Raw genomic sequence first — 15,906 nt, forward strand, 5'->3', positions numbered from 1 at the left:
GACAGTAGACTGCTGTTTATTAACCAAGCTCTTTTTAAAGAAATAACTTTGATAACAGGGAACAATAGGGATATTTTAGTTGGCAGTTGAGTTGACCCTCTCCCTGATTGGCACGTGAGCAAGCGCTGCTACAATAAAGCCACTTTTAGACGGAAACGGGCTCCAAAGAATTCGACAAAGTAATGTGCATGCCAGGTGGCGGTGACGGACTGCAAAATAGACCAGGCACCATGCCAGGCATGCATGTACAAGCATAGATATTAAAAAAAAAAAGAAAGCCTCATTGGCCGCTGCAGTTCATTGGATCGACGTGTCTCCATTGAAGGCAGGAAGTCAAGTAGAAGTGCTGAAGGCACGCTGTGTCGCTGCCCAAGTGACGTCACTCATGCGACTCCTCTACGTCTCTCACTGCCACTCAAGTGACTACATGCCAATCACAGCGCGTCTTTTACGGGACTTATCCATTCATTCCAGGGGAGATTTATTGGCATGAGAAAACAAATGTTTACATTGCCTCTGATTGGCCTACCGGACATCCCCTTCCGTTACGCACGTGGAAGCGCTTCTGCTATGCTTCGCAAGGAATCTTAGGAAAATATTGCCTTCAACAGAGACCTAGATTTGCCCCAGGGCCGGAAGAGGCGTGTACCTTTTAAAAAAAAGAATGATGTCACAAGCTTTGCGGATTCACTGTTTTGCCCTTTGACATGGAGATGGGAAGAGACAGCGTTTTCAAAGATTTACACTCTGGAAGCTCTTTTCACAATTCTCGTCTAAAGGGACCCCAGCAAATGATACTTTATTTTCAGTTTTCTATGGACACTGTGCCTGTGTAAACGGGGCCTACATCTTTGAGGAATGGATCATGAAAGACCCCACCCAAAAGGGTGAAGGGATACAAGCTTTTTTTCCACATATAGTAGTATGTACCTACAGTAAACAGTGCATCTACGTGCAAAATGCCAAGTTCACCTTGCTGGACAACTTCCTTCGCTTCATCCTCCTTCTTCAGTTCCTCACCTCCTGCTTCTCTGCACTCCTCATCCACCTCCCATCCCTCTCTGCTGGTGGCCACACCTTCATGCATGTACCAGTAGTTTGGCTAAAATAAAGAGAGGAAAGAGTGTCAGAACGATCTATCGATAGCTTACAGCACCTGGTTTTCCCTGACGGTTTCCCATCCAAGTACTAACCAGCTACTATTAACCAGATTACCCGAGGTGGGATTGGCAAAAGGGCCTTTCTGTGTGGAGTTTGCATGTTCTCCCTGTGTGCCCTAGGCCTAGGGTACAGTAGGTACCCTCAGAAAAAAAATGCAGTAATCCTGGTTTCTAAACGGCTTCCCCTGGCCAGCCGGGGCGCCTGATGGAGGGGAAAGGAACTGGTTGGAATAACGTGTTCCTTCCACGCGCTACGTCCAACCGGGGAAACTCCCCCCTGTCAGGTGAAAAGAAGCAGCTAGGACTCCTCCTCATGCATGGAAGGAAGCATGAGGTCAGTACTTTGCTCTCCCCAGGTTGACAGAGGAAGTGTAGCGCCCAGGATTACACTAGACAATTGGCAATGGGTGAAAAAAAAGGGTTACAAAAATCCTAGGATAAAAAATGTAAGGAAAAAAAAAAGATTGATTGATCGATACATTAATGATGAATTAAAGAACATGGGCCTATCCAAGTACTCACATTTTTTACTTAGGTAAAATGAATACCACAAGGGAAATACTTTTACAAGTAAAAGTCCGGAATTCTAAATTTACTTATAGTACAAAGGTGTTGGCATCGTAAGTGTTGGCAAGTACGTTTTCAAAATGTATGGAAATATTTTGAAAATACCCGAAGTATATGTTTTGTAATAATAATCAAAATCTGCAAAGTAACTAGTAACTAAAGTTTTCAAATAATTGTAGTGGAGAACAAGTACAATATTTGGATCTGAGAAGTAAAAGTATTGACAATTGGAAGTACTCCAGTAAAAGAAATCACACCCGTGTGAACTGTGCAACTCCCCTCTCCCCTCTCCCCTGCCCCTCATTAGCAGGCAACAGTGCAGCACTATCTCTCTCTCTCTGTTTCTGGCACAACAGCGCCACTTTTGCCCCTACTGGTACTCTAAACATAGTAACATAGTAACATAGTAACATACGGTAGTAACATAGTAACATAGGTTAGGACAGACATTGCTGTTCCTTGGAGTGGTTGCACCACTCAAAAAAAAAACTTTACTTCACTGTTTTTGTCTGTCTGTCTCTTTGTTTCTTTGTTTCTTTCTTTCATCCACACACATACACTCTGTCCAGTGAAACTACCTGACCTGGTCACTGTGACTTGCCGGGACATCATTGGTCATCAGCAGGAGCCTCGTTATGAGTTGTCCAATAGCGCTGAAGGTCGGCCGCTCGGTGGGCTCCAGACTCCAACAGTGAGTCATTATTTGATAGCTGGGGATGGCGGGAGTGATGACATCAGAGGAAGGGACAGGGTGGGGTGGGGTGGAAACAGTGTTGATTTTGGCAGCAAATTTAGTTTTAGTCATAATCTCTTGAATAGCTTTCATTTAGTTTTAGTTACATTTTAGTCACCTGGAATGTTTTAGTGTTAGTCTAGTTTTAGTCGAGTAAATATAAGATTTTAGTCGACTAAATCTACAGTTGATTTAGTCGAGGCATGGATGCCGTCGTAATGGCTGATTTTACACTTGCTGAAAATAGCCGATCTACAAGCCCACAACGCGACACGTTGTGAGTTGTGAGCTTTTACTGGATCTCTTGTCCACTAGTCCCTTCCTAACATTTTAGTTTAGTTTTTATTTGTTGACGAAATTGTCAATATATTTAGTCATCATAGCTTAGTTTTCATTTAGTTTCCATTTAGTTTTCGTCAGTGGAAAAAGGCAGTCGACGAACATTTTTCGTCTTGGTTTTAGCCGACGAAAACAACAGGGTGGAAAAGACATTATGTAGATGAGGGGAGATGCTTCTTGGAATTCCTGCATTCCAGTTCCAGAACCAGTTTGTTCTCTATTTGTATTACTTACAGCTCTGGGGGGGCAAAGTCTGGCCGAGACATGTGGCGGCCATCTTTAATCATCTTGTAGAAATTGGCATCCACAGCGATATTTGGATAGGGGCTTTTACCTACAGTATTATGGACAGAGAGTAGTCAGAAAGGAAAGGTCAGCGAGTGTATAGTATTTCATTCATTACATTAAAGATTAAGTGAAGTCAGCAAGTAAAGGGCATACGGTAGTTCAAACTACAACATATATTTAAATTAAAGGAAAGCTGTGTCCTACCCAGTGAAAAGATCTCCCACAGCAGAATACCATAGGACCAAACATCACTCTGCACTGTGTACACACACTCAAAGATACTTTCTGGAGCCATCCATTTCACTGGCAGACGAGCCTATATTTAAAATAAATGCAAATGTTTAGACCAACGTTTTCTGAAAAACTTCAAATTTTAATTAAAAAAAAATCCCCAAATATATATATATATATATATATATTAAAAAATAAATAAAATAGTCTATTGAGTTGTGTATAGATAGTCTATTGAGTTGTGTATAGATAGTATATTGAGTTGTGTATAGATAGTCTATTGAGTCGTGTATAGATAGTCTATTGAGTCGTGTATAGTTGTGTATAGATAGTCTATTGAGTCGTGTATAGATAGTCTATTGAGTTGTGTATAGATAGTCTATTGAGTCGTGTATAGATAGTCTATTGAGTCGTGTATAGTTGTGTATAGATAGTCTATTGAGTCGTGTATAGATAGTCTATTGAGTTGTGTATAGATAGTCTATTGAGTCGTGTATAGATAGTCTATTGAGTTGTGTATAGATAGTCTATTGAGTTGTGTATAGATAGTCTATTGAGTTGTGTATAGATAGTCTATTGAGTTGTGTATAGATAGTCTATTGAGTCGTGTATAGATAGTCTATTGAGTCGTGTATAGATAGTCTATTGAGTTGTGTATAGATAGACTATTGAGTTGTGTATAGATAGTCTATTGAGTTGTGTATAGATAGTCTATTGAGTCGTGTATAGATAGTCTATTGAGTTGTGTATAGATAGTCTATTGAGTTGTGTATAGATAGTCTATTGAGTTGTGTATAGATAGTCTATTGAGTCGTGTATAGATAGTCTATTGAGTTGTGTATAGATAGTCTATTGAGTCGTGTATAGATAGTCTATTGAGTTGTGTATAGATGGACAGTGGTGGAAAAATGAATATTTTTACTTAAGTAAAAGCATCAATTCTGCAACATATTCTGCAACATATATATATATATATATATAGTATACTTCAAGTACCTAAAGTAAAAGTACTCCGGTTTCACAAGTTATCATTATGTCTAAAATGTAAAAAAAAAAGAAAAGAAAAAAAAAGAGAATAAATAAATATATAATAATAATAATAATAATAATAATAATAATAATAATAATAATAATAATAATAATATAATAATAATAATAATAATAAAAATAATAATATAGCCTAAGTTAGGGCTGAAGTGTAGTAACTAAAGTTCAAATAATTGTAGTGGAGTAACAGTACAATATATGTCTCTGCATGTAGTGGAGTAGAAGTACTCCAGTACAGTAAAAGTACCTGAAAACTGGACCATCCACCAGTACAGAATTCATTCCACGTTGATCTGACCCCCATGCCAAAGCACCAGCGCTCGCCCAGCAGTTTGCTGTCAAACGAGGCGGATGCGTGCACGCGACCTCAGACGTCTTACTCAGAGACGTGCTGGCCATTGGGAAATTCGAGACAACTCCCAAACGGCCGGCCGGTCCAGTCCAGGCCGGTCTGGGCCTGGACTGGACCAGGTGGAAGAGCGACCTCTAGGCGCGCGGCCAAAGGCCGTGCGCCTAGAGGGCCTCCGCAACTCCACTTCCCGGGCTGAATTATGGGCCCAGTACGTCCCTGGTCTTACTGGTTTATACAAGGTAAAATATGCTAGTTGTCATGAACATGTTCAATAGTGTCTCTTTAAGCTTAACTCACATTTCCTTTAACAATATAGTTGTCGTCATTCATGATGTCTCTTGCCAGTCCGAAGTCACAGATTTTAGCCACGCGGTGATCTGTCAGCAAAACGTTCCTCGCTGCAACATCTCTGTGAATACACTGGGCACAGTGGGAGATTGAGTGAGTGCTAGTGCTGTACAATTACTTTAAGATTGCGTGCGTGCGTGCGTGCGTGCGTGCGTACGTGCGTGCGTGCGTGCGTGTGTGTGTGTGTGTGTGTGTGTGTGTGTCTGTGTGTGTGTGTCTGTGTGTGTGTGTTTGTTTGTTTGTTTGTTCTAAGCAGCACAAAGTGCAAGTTCTCATACATAAATATGTAAACAGTATAGGGTGTGTAGGATGGGTGACAAATTCCAAATGTACTTTGTCAATGAATTTAGCTTCCTCTCTCCATTCTGTCATAAACTATAGTAAAACCAAACCAAAACAGGGCGGTGGTGACTCAGGGGGTAGAGTGGCTGGATGGTAACTGCAAGGTTGCCAGTTCGAACCCGGGCTCCCCCAGAGTTGGTGTCGAAGTGTCCTTGCACTATATATTTCTAAAACTATGAAACATTTCAAAGATGAACCTAAATAGGTTTGAATGAGGTTTCTAGGTGTAAGTATGTAGGACTAGTAGCATGCCAAAGTTTGTGCTATTGCCATTGAGAATGCATTGGGCGTTGAAGTTAAATACGGGGGGGACATATTTTGACAGCAGAAACTGCCTGTCATAATTTCTCCCTATTCCAAAGCCCCCCCAGGTACATTATATATTTAAACTATTTTCAGCAATGGTACACTTATTTTTTCAGTGGGTAGATCTTGTTGAGCTGGTCATTTTGAAAGTAGATCTCACGTCATAAATGTGTGGGCACCCCTGGTATACATACATGTCGACAGCTTGGTGAAAACGCCCAAAACAAACTTGTGCTGGCCTGGCGCCTGGCGGCATGTTGCCTTGTTGATAAAGTTGTACATTAAATCACCTGGAGGTCAGTATCAATATTAGAAGAACATGTGTGTGTGCATAGGTGTATGCATGTGTACAGTACAAGAAACCTATAGGCCTACCATACTGTACGTGTTTGTACTGTATGTGTGTCTGTGTGTTCAGTGCACTGCGTGCATTTCTCTTACGTTTCTGGAGGCCAGGAACTCCATTCCCTGGGCCACTTGGTAGGAGAACAGTATCAGGTCATCCATGTCCAGAGACCAGCTGTCTGACTGATTGTCTGCTGGAGAGCAACATGAAATAACAATCATCAACACTAACGTTTATTTGAATTGCACGTTTCATATGCAACTGTGTTTGAATAATGTTCTTCACACAATAAATGATATGTGTATGAGAGAAATTCACAGTTTGGATGTGCCCACAAGCAAAGCATCTATAGTGGAGCTACTGTGGGGCTGTAGCGAGTACCAACAGTTGTCTAGATAGATAGTATATAGACTAATACTATAGGGTCTTGGTTTGTAAGTCGCCCTGTGTGAATGTGTGTGTGTGTGTGTGTGTGTGTGTGTGTGTGTGTGTGTGTGTGTGCGTGCGTGCGTGCGTGCATGCGTGCGTGCGTGCGTGCGTGCGTGCGTGCGTGCGTGCGCACCTTGGGCTTGTGTCATTGGGAGCATCTCCTGAAATACCTCTGAACCGCAAGAGATACCACTGTCCCTGCAATACACACAGAAAATGCTTGAATCTCAAAGTAGAACTGTGAACAGGTCTTCACAGAGTCTAATATGAAAAGTGGTTGGTGGTAAAAAATAATAATAATGATGACAGGGTGAGGACGAGTTGAAAAATCATTTATGATAGGTTGATACCATAGGTTGCTACTGTACATGCTGACCACGTCAGCATGTACACTTGTAGCACTGCGTGTATACTCACCCAGTAATTAATTTAACTTGTAGCGCTGCGTGTATACTCACCCAGTAATTAATTCCCAAGACTTTGAGTCAGATATTGTCCTCTAGTTTCATATCCATGTGAAAGTTCTGGCAAAAAACACATGTTATGTAAAATATCGCCACTTTTACACGAGGAGAAGCTAGACTGAAAATATAAAAACTTCCTTTGGGAACAGTCGATGTTTGGGAAGCACAAACATTATGGCGCACACAATTGACAGGTGTGTTGCGATTGGTGTTGGGTAATTGCTCACACAACCTATTTTGTGTGCCCCATACATTTGTGCTATTTGTCCTAAAGTTTTGATCTGTTCAGTCCTGAACTCATTCCGGGCCCCTCGCCGGAGAGAATGTCGTCCGTGTGCAGCTCGTGGAAAAGTGGAGATATTTGACTAAATACACATTTCCTTTTCTTAGGAATTAATTATTGGGTGGGTGCACAGGCAGTGCTATAAGTTCAAATGGCTATGTATTTGGAATACATGAAATATATGTAAGATCCTAGACATTCTAATCCAGGGCTATTAACTTGCAATTTTTTTTGCATTGTGCCAGAGCTAACTGTGCCAGTCTACTATGAATGTGAACGTACGTCCTGATTCGTGCCTGCGTGGCGGCCATGTTCTTGTACAACTCCCGCTCCTCCTCCAACACGGACACGCTGGAGATGGCGTCCAGGAACACTTTGGCTCGTCCCCTCAGGAAGTTGAGGAGGTCGCCGTGGCTACAGTACTCTGTTATCATCAGCATGGGACCTATCGGGATACATACAGTACTCTGTTATCATCAGCATGGGACCTATCGGGATACATACAGTACTCTGTTATCATCAGCATGGGACCTATCGGGATACATACAGTACTCTGTTATCATCAGCATGGGACCTATCGGGATACATACAGTACTCTGTTATCATCAGCATGGGACCTATCGGGATACATACAGTACTCTGTTATCATCAGCATGGGACCTATCGGGATACATACAGTACTCTGTTATCATCAGCATGGGACCTATCGGGATACATACAGTACTCTGTTATCATCAGCATGGGACCTATCGGGATACATACAGGTAACCTGATGTTCACTGGTGGGAAAACAACTCACATTTTTAAATAAGAAAATGAAATAAAAGTATCAATACTACAATGTAGAAATACTCTGTTACAACATGTGAAAGTCCCGTGTCCAAAATGCACGTGTGTAAAAGTGCAAAAGTATTGGCATCCAAATATACTTCAGACCAAAGGTACTCATTATGCAGAATGAGTTTCATAAGTTATCATTCTTTTCTCGCCGCCAGTTTGACTCATCCATATGAGTCAAACCGCCGTGATCATTTGTTTATTTCTGGAACACTGTTCTTATTTGACGTGATATTAATTCAGTGACCCAGGTAGGATGCATAAATTACGTCAAACTTCGGCGCTGTATACCACTGTTTCCCAAACAGAGGGTCGGGACCCATGTTTGGGTCGTGGACCAATTTTCATGGGCCGCTTGAGTTTGAACTTGTAGATCTGCTATTATGACTGGTTTGGGTCCCCGGGCAAACGTCATTTCTCTTTTGGGTCTTCAGCTAAAAAGTTTGGGAACCACTGCTGTATACGATCGGTCCAAAGTCCAAAATGTCTTCCTACCTCCTAGGGTGCAGGCACCCAGCAGGTTGACAATGTAGTCATGGTTACCAAGATGGCTCAGAATCTTCAGTTCCGACATCAGGGCCTCCCGCTCTTCTGAATGGGCACTGGCTGCACGCGCACACGCACACGCACACGCACACACACACACACACACACACACACACACACACACACACACACACACACACACACACACACACACACACACACACAAAGAATATCAGGGGGATAAGGAATCATAAATAGAATCGGGAGTCTAACAAGGAAGTTATATCCCATGCTGAGATATACACTGAAATGCCAAAATATCAGCTAACTTCAAAGTAATGGGTATGGGTGGATGTGAATAAGAGGTGTGGGTGGGACTGACGTTTGAGCATCTTGACAGCCACACGGACGGTGTTGTCTTCTTTTCCCAGACCGTAAGCGGTGGCCTCCACCACCTTACCGAACGCTCCCGCACCCAGCACAGCACCTGGCGCACACACATGCACGCCCACACACGCATGCACGCACGCACGCACACACACACGCACGCACACACATACACACACCACACTTTGAGAACCACTGGTGTAGATGTTGATGGGTAGACCATCATACTGTATACTACAAAAGCTTTTGGTCTGACGTTTCAGAATATACAACAATTGGCCAAAATGTATTTGAAAACATATATTTTGGACCTCAGAAATACTTCACTAATACTTAATATGTTAGGAGCTCTATTCAAAAGCAAGGAAACATACTGAAAAAAATAAAGAAAGTACGACAAGAATAATCAAGAGAAAATATGGTGAAAAATAAATGTTGTGTCCATAAAATATTTCGCTATACATTTTATTGGACAGTTGAAACACCAGAATATACAGTATATTTCCCCACCTACCCAAACGTAGCCTGTCTCGTGGGAACTCCCACTTCTGGTTGTAGGGCAGCTGGGTGGGGTCAATGAAGCTGTAGTTGTTACCCTGGCTACTCTCAATGATCTTCCAACGGACCTCATACCTGGGTTTCTGCAAGGAGAGAGAGAGAGAGAGAGAGAGAGAGATAGATGTATATGTCTGTCTATGTAATCCTGTTGTTTATTTATACAGTTTCACAGTAGCCAATTATTTTTTACGCCCAATTTAGTTATTATGCCGATTGATCCCTCCCCACACACATTTCTGTGTTGCACTGCTGTTGCATCGTACTGACTCAGCCCTGACCGGGGGTCCCCACCAGGAGGACGTGGGGTCTTCGTCTTACTCCTCCGTACTGACTCAGCCCTGACCGGGGGTCCCCACCAGAAGGACGTGGGGTCTTCTTCTTACTCCTCCCACCCAACACTCCCTAGTCCATGCTGACGGGTGCCACCCCAGCCCGTAGGAATACATGCAGTGATACACATCTCCCTCCAGGCCCGGATTCCGTCCCAGTGTTCGCATAGACGCCCGACAAAGCCAGTTCCAATGGTTTTGTATTGTGGCAGTACTTTGAATTATTGGCCCAACCTCAACCGACAGAGTGGCGTATACTAGCTGGCTTGTTGCAGATAAAAAGACATCAACTACAGACTAAAAGCAGAGCAACATACCTGTGTGTACTTATAAACAGCAACCAACAGTAGAAGGAATAGGACAGCGGCCATGCTGGACACTCCAATCACAGTTTGCGAGACATTTCCATCAGCTTGTGTGGTGGCTGAAAAATCTATATACCACCACAACATCAACAATATTACTGTTGGTACTGTATGCTGAAAGGACATCTATATACAACCACAACAACACTGTTGATATTATTTTACAAACATTTCAATAAAACTATAGCCCGACCAATGGCAGATTTTTGGGGTATGATGCCAATCTTATTTTTTTTTTAAAACTTTGATTTGATTTGATTAAAGTTTGTACTTCATAACATTTGACTTACAAACAAATGAGTAAAAATAAGCACACATCCTATATGAAATGTTATGTGACCAATTAGGCCCTTTAAAAAATAACAGATCTACAAGCTCACAACACCTTGCATCGCAAAACATAATAGCATAATTTCCGATGCCGATATCGTCAAAACAATTACGGCTGATACTGTCGTCCGATATATCGTCTGGGCTCTAAATAAAATGTATACGTCTGTGCATTTCTGTGATACATACGTATGTGATGGGTCCGACCAACGAAGACGTGACGTCGAGACGTATTCACATGGCTGAAGGCCACACACTCTACTGTGACGTCCTCGTTAGTCACCGGCAGAACAAGTTGGGTCTGTATCTCATCCTCTGTCTCATTGGTCAGATTAGTGGCTGGATGCCGATAGGTGGAGTTATCGCCACACCTGTTATTTGGAAAATAGGTGTTGGTGTTGAGTGATGAGTTAAGTATATAATTCACTTCACATAATATGTACATACATAATATGTATACATATGTATATTATGTATGTATAGGCTACAGGCTACTGTCTCTGTAGTAAAGAATACATACAGTATGTAAATAAATGTAATAGTGACTATGGTGACCTTAGACTTAGAAACTTTCTTTCTTGGTGATGGATGGGTCTGTGTTTTAGTTTCAAAGTATTAAAACATTGCGGCTGATAACATTACCGTATAGCGTAGATAAACTAAGATTACTTCTTTTTTTTTTAAATGTTTTTTTTTTTTGTGGCTTTCGCCTTTATTTTATATTTTGTATGGAGGGACAGACAGTAGGCTGACAGGAAATGGGGAGAGAGATGGGGGGGAAGACATGCAGTAAAGGCCGTCGGGATCGGGAGTCGAACCCGCGGCACACTGCCAGACTGGATTACCAGCCAAGGTGCCTGGACCACTGAGCCATGGCCCAGACTAAGATTACTTTTAACTTTGTTGTTACAGTAAGACAACACAAAATTATTTCTATGTAATTCTCTTTTGAAGGTCACTGTATCCACAGAAAGTGTTTTTTAGTGGTCACTCATACGATTAAATTCAACCTTCAAAATTTTAAACAAATTAGACCCTTTCTGACAGTTGGAGCGGCCAGATCGTATCTTCACTGTATCACACATTGAATACTGTTTCACAAACTGGTCCTGCACAGGTGTGACTACTTCTCAAACCCATAGAACAGCTCTACAAGAGTGCGCTCAAAGTGTTTGACAGGAAGCCCCACTCATATCATCATTGTAACATCCTCCGAAGGGTCAATTCTTTTTAGCTTTGATAACTTTAAAATGTTCAGGTTGGGGTCATATACAAGACCCTACATGGTCTGTGCCCCCCCCCTAAGTGAATTCATTAAACGGAAGCCTGATAGGGGAATCAGTACCAGAGCAACCACTCGAGGAGACTGCGAAGTGCCGCACCGGCAAACAACATTCGGCCAAAATGTCCTCTCAGTACAGGGTTGTGTAGCATGGAATGGCCTTCCTCTGCGTATAAGGGATTGTGCTACATTTCCATCTTTTAAATTTAATCTGAAAAAATGGTTGCTTGAAAACCAAAGCTGCAACCATTCATGATTATTTTAGGTGTATTTCTTTTTTTATGCTGTGTTCCCTATGTAATGTTATGTAAATTTATTCCACTGTTTGCCTGTCTGTTTTCCGTTTTGTGTTTCTTGTGAGGACTGCGGATGAAAATTAGCAACTGTGCTATATCCGGTGTATTTACGTCCATGTGACGTCCATTAATATGCATTGTCCTGTCCAAATAAACAAATAAAGTAAAGTAAAAGTGGAGACGTTCTTTGGATATCATGTCCAGACCGCTTCTTTCCAAGTGCATGTAGCGTATATTGATGCCTGCAATGTTTGAACCTTGTCATCTGCAGCACCGTGACCGTGGACTTTTTATTACTACATACATACCTACGTACGACATACGTACGTAATGAAATGAAATGAAATGAAATGAAATGAAATGAAATTAAATAAATGGTGATTGGACATACGTTTTAGTGTCCCCGGGGCAGATGTACCAGAGGATTGTGGGTAAGGGATATCCAGAGCTGCGGCACGTCACGCTGCCATTCCTGTGAGTGACTTCGGCACTGGGAGGCTCTGGAATAATTACATTTATACCACAGTTAGTTCTGACGTTATGTTGTGATTGGCTGAGAGGAATTCTAATGCGAATGTGATTGGCTAACACTACGTTTTAAAAGCGGGCGACAGCCAGACGAATTTTCCGGAAGTGCATTATTTCATTTCAATGGGACCCGGCAACTACTGGCGATAGAGGCGATAGCAGGCGAACGGGCGATGGTCGAAAAGTGGGCGGAGGAACGTTGGCCGAAAAGATAAAAATAATTCATCTTTTGGGCGACGTCGCCCGGCGATAGTGGGCGATAGCCAATGAAATTCAAGCGACGCTCGCCGTTGGTCTCTAAGGTCTCCCGCTGTTAAAACGTACTGTAAGAGGTTCTATTGAGGTGATAATGACCGCTGGCCATGGGAGTTTCGAAGTATCCACACATGTTAGAGCTGATATTTAATTTGATGACCACGTGGTTATTTCATTCAGTGATGATGATGACCATGATATTGACTCTGCTGAGCTGATCTACAACTGTAATAACTGTAATATTATTAATTTATATTATTATTATTATCTGTAATAATAATAATTATAATGTGTGGAGAGGCAGAGCAGCGATGAAGATGTTTCTTACTGTAGACTCTCAGGTGGAGGGTGTATGAGTTGTTGTAGGATGGGGTGGAGTACTGGACGGTGTAGGTTCCTCTGTCTTCAGGTCGCACTCTCCTTAGCAGCAACCTCGCCTCATACCTACAGTACAACAACACACCAACAGTTTTAAATTTCCAATCCAATCCATAGAGAACAAAACATTTATATATTTATTTATTTTAATCTGTATGGTAGACTAGTTGGGTCTGGGTAGAACATGAAAGTGACAGCTTGTAGCTTTAAATAATTAATATCCCTCACTAATATCTTGCCAGACAGCTATGCCAGAATCCTTGGTCACCAGGGGAGAAAAATATCCCTTTTGTGTGCAGGAGGACGTGCTCGTTTTAAAACCAGGATCCTTTCGATGTTGTGTGACAGAGGAACCTACTCAAAGCTGCAATGTCTACGGGGACCTACCACGAGTTATACAGACAAAGCCTGAGGGAGAAGGATGAGGCTGGCTGCGTCAGGTACCCGTAAATAGAGACAAGCAAACTGACAATATGGGAACCAACCTAGGGCAAAGCCAGGAAAGGCAAGATGCGCACCACCTATGAAGCTACAGGGTCTGTACTCTGAAGACCCTGTGCAAGTTGCGCAAGGACTGGTGGTGGCCCGCCTTAGGGTCAAGCAAGCTTTGAGTTATTACAGAACAGAGGACACTGGAGATACAGGAGTCCTGAGTTGGTGTTGGCTAGACCGCTCTCTTGCATTGCATCGCTGACCTAAGACAGAAATCCTTTTTGAGCAGGGGAGTACTACACCACTTTTCTACCATAATGTATTCACCGACTGATACTACTACTACTACTTCTTGCCACTATTGATAACTAACAGTGAATGTGACCTGTTGTTATGGCCGGAGTAGCTCTCCTTGTGTGTTGTGGTGTCGAGGTGTGACGGCGTCGTCCATCTCTGGTAGAGGAGCGGAGGATAGGTCTCCATCACCAACGTCAGGTTCACATCCTGCCCTTCCTTCACCTCCACTCTGCTAGCGCCTCCTCCATAGACCTCCATTAAACCACTGCTAACGTTAGCCTGCCAAGCCCCATTCTCTTCCATGGAGTGAGTGCTGATGTTAGCACTCCACACAGGATGCAGGTAGAGCCTCAGGTAGGGCCCATCTGATGAAGGAGAAGAGGAGGAAAAGAGAGAAAGGATGTCAGTAAGACTTTTTTCTAATGGTGGAAGAAGTACTTTTTAAGTATAAAAAACGTAATATTCCCGAACAATAACTTCACAGGAATGTATCCTGATGAAAGCAGTTCAGACTCAGAGGCATACTGTGTGTGTGTGTGTGTGTGTGTGTGTGTGTGTGTGTGTGTGTGTGTGTGTGTGTGTGTGTGTGTGTGTGTGTGTGTGTGTGTGTGTGTGTGTGTGTGTGCGTGTGTGCGTGCGTGTGCATGGTAGGTAACATGGGTGTTTCTGAGTTTGTAGTTCTACTTAGTTGCTGAAGACCTAGGCCTGACTCACACGGTCGCAACAGATTGATGTATGCTTGTTGTATGCAAAGGGTGTGATACAGCTTGCCCCCATGCATTTCCAATGGGAGTCACATGGTTTGACACAACATTTGTGTTGTATGAGGGGGAGGGGCGCAGTCGAAACACAGCCGAAAGCCATACAACAGCTTGTAGTCCAAAATGTTGTATCAAACCATGTGACTTCCATTGGAAATGCATTGGGGCGACCATGACACTTACAACATTCATACAACAAGCATGCATCAATGTTTTAAAGGTCTGAGTGAGGCCCTATACAACATGTTCAGAGTCGAGTTAAGGTTAATTTCTTGGACTACCGGAACTCGTCTAAGAAGATCGAGTTCTGGGAGTGTTGAGGGATTACTGTAGCCACCCACACTTCTGTGTTTACAATTAAGCAGCATTCAATGAATCAGTTAGCCCATAAAGTTTTGGAAGCAACTACGTCTCTATCTTTCCTGTTGATATTTAGATTAGCAACTTGACAAACCAATGAGGGTACAAAGGAATTCACCACTTAAAGGGCTGATCTACAAGCTCACAACATATCCCCCGATCAACCTCCTTTCATGTTCCTATGCCCTCCCCTCCTGTCTCTCCCCATCTCCTCTCTGTGTGTCTCTCTCTCTCTCTCTTGATAAATAAAACCCGGGCCGTGGGGTGTGTGCTCTGTAGACCCTGTACAAGGACTGGTGGTGGCCCACCTTAGGGTTGAACACGCCTATTACAGAACAGTGGACGATCTTGAGGTGTTCAACTTAGCATGATGGGCTGTGGAAGGGGTTCTGTGTACGGTGGGGGAAGGTGGATGGAGACCTAACTCTCTCATCTTTAGGACTAGTACTGTTTTGAGGTTAATGTCAGGCACCATACTCTTTTTTTGCTGAAATGTTGCATTCTGTAGTAAGTTAACAAAGGTGTAAAATAAAAAATAAAACTCTCTCTCTCATTTCCCATCTCTCCTTACCCAGTACTGTTAGTGTAGTGGTGGCTGTGGCGGTCCCGGCCTCGTTAATGGCAGTACAGGTGTACACACCGCTGTGTCTGTGCTCAACAGCCGCCACAGAGACAATTTTGCTGATGTGCAGCACTGACTGCCCGGAGTAATTCTGACGCTTAGTCACATTCAATACCTGCACAGACAACAATCAGATATTCTGTAGCCTACATTTTGGAAGACATACTT

At 42.7% G+C, this 15,906-nt stretch overlaps 1 protein-coding gene across 3 annotated transcripts in view; it reads right to left on the reverse strand.

Moving 5' to 3' along the window:
* The window catches only part of csf1rb (colony stimulating factor 1 receptor, b), a 29,176-nt gene that overhangs the window by 1,488 nt on the left and 11,782 nt on the right, over window positions 1-15,906 (reverse strand). For 2 of the 3 annotated variants that reach the window (XM_079508061.1, XM_079508063.1), the window contains 17 exons: window positions 15,688-15,853; window positions 14,084-14,360; window positions 13,217-13,332; window positions 12,497-12,605; window positions 10,717-10,898; window positions 10,150-10,265; window positions 9,460-9,586; window positions 8,941-9,045; window positions 8,568-8,678; window positions 7,518-7,680; window positions 6,622-6,686; window positions 6,155-6,252; window positions 5,015-5,137; window positions 3,292-3,403; window positions 3,034-3,133; window positions 2,311-2,437; window positions 973-1,102 (listed from right to left, as the gene is read on the reverse strand). In XM_079508061.1, coding sequence (XP_079364187.1) covers window positions 973-1,102; window positions 2,311-2,437; window positions 3,034-3,133; window positions 3,292-3,403; window positions 5,015-5,137; window positions 6,155-6,252; window positions 6,622-6,686; window positions 7,518-7,680; window positions 8,568-8,678; window positions 8,941-9,045; window positions 9,460-9,586; window positions 10,150-10,265; window positions 10,717-10,898; window positions 12,497-12,605; window positions 13,217-13,332; window positions 14,084-14,360; window positions 15,688-15,853 — 2,227 coding nt within the window. The remainder of the gene's footprint in view (window positions 1-972; window positions 1,103-2,310; window positions 2,438-3,033; window positions 3,134-3,291; window positions 3,404-5,014; window positions 5,138-6,154; window positions 6,253-6,621; window positions 6,687-7,517; window positions 7,681-8,567; window positions 8,679-8,940; window positions 9,046-9,459; window positions 9,587-10,149; window positions 10,266-10,716; window positions 10,899-12,496; window positions 12,606-13,216; window positions 13,333-14,083; window positions 14,361-15,687; window positions 15,854-15,906) is intronic. The other variant, XM_079508062.1, reaches the window with a different exon arrangement.

This window comes from Electrona antarctica (assembly GCF_951216825.1).
Source record: "Electrona antarctica genome assembly, chromosome: 8".
NCBI classification, from domain to species: Eukaryota; Metazoa; Chordata; class Actinopteri; order Myctophiformes; family Myctophidae; genus Electrona; species Electrona antarctica.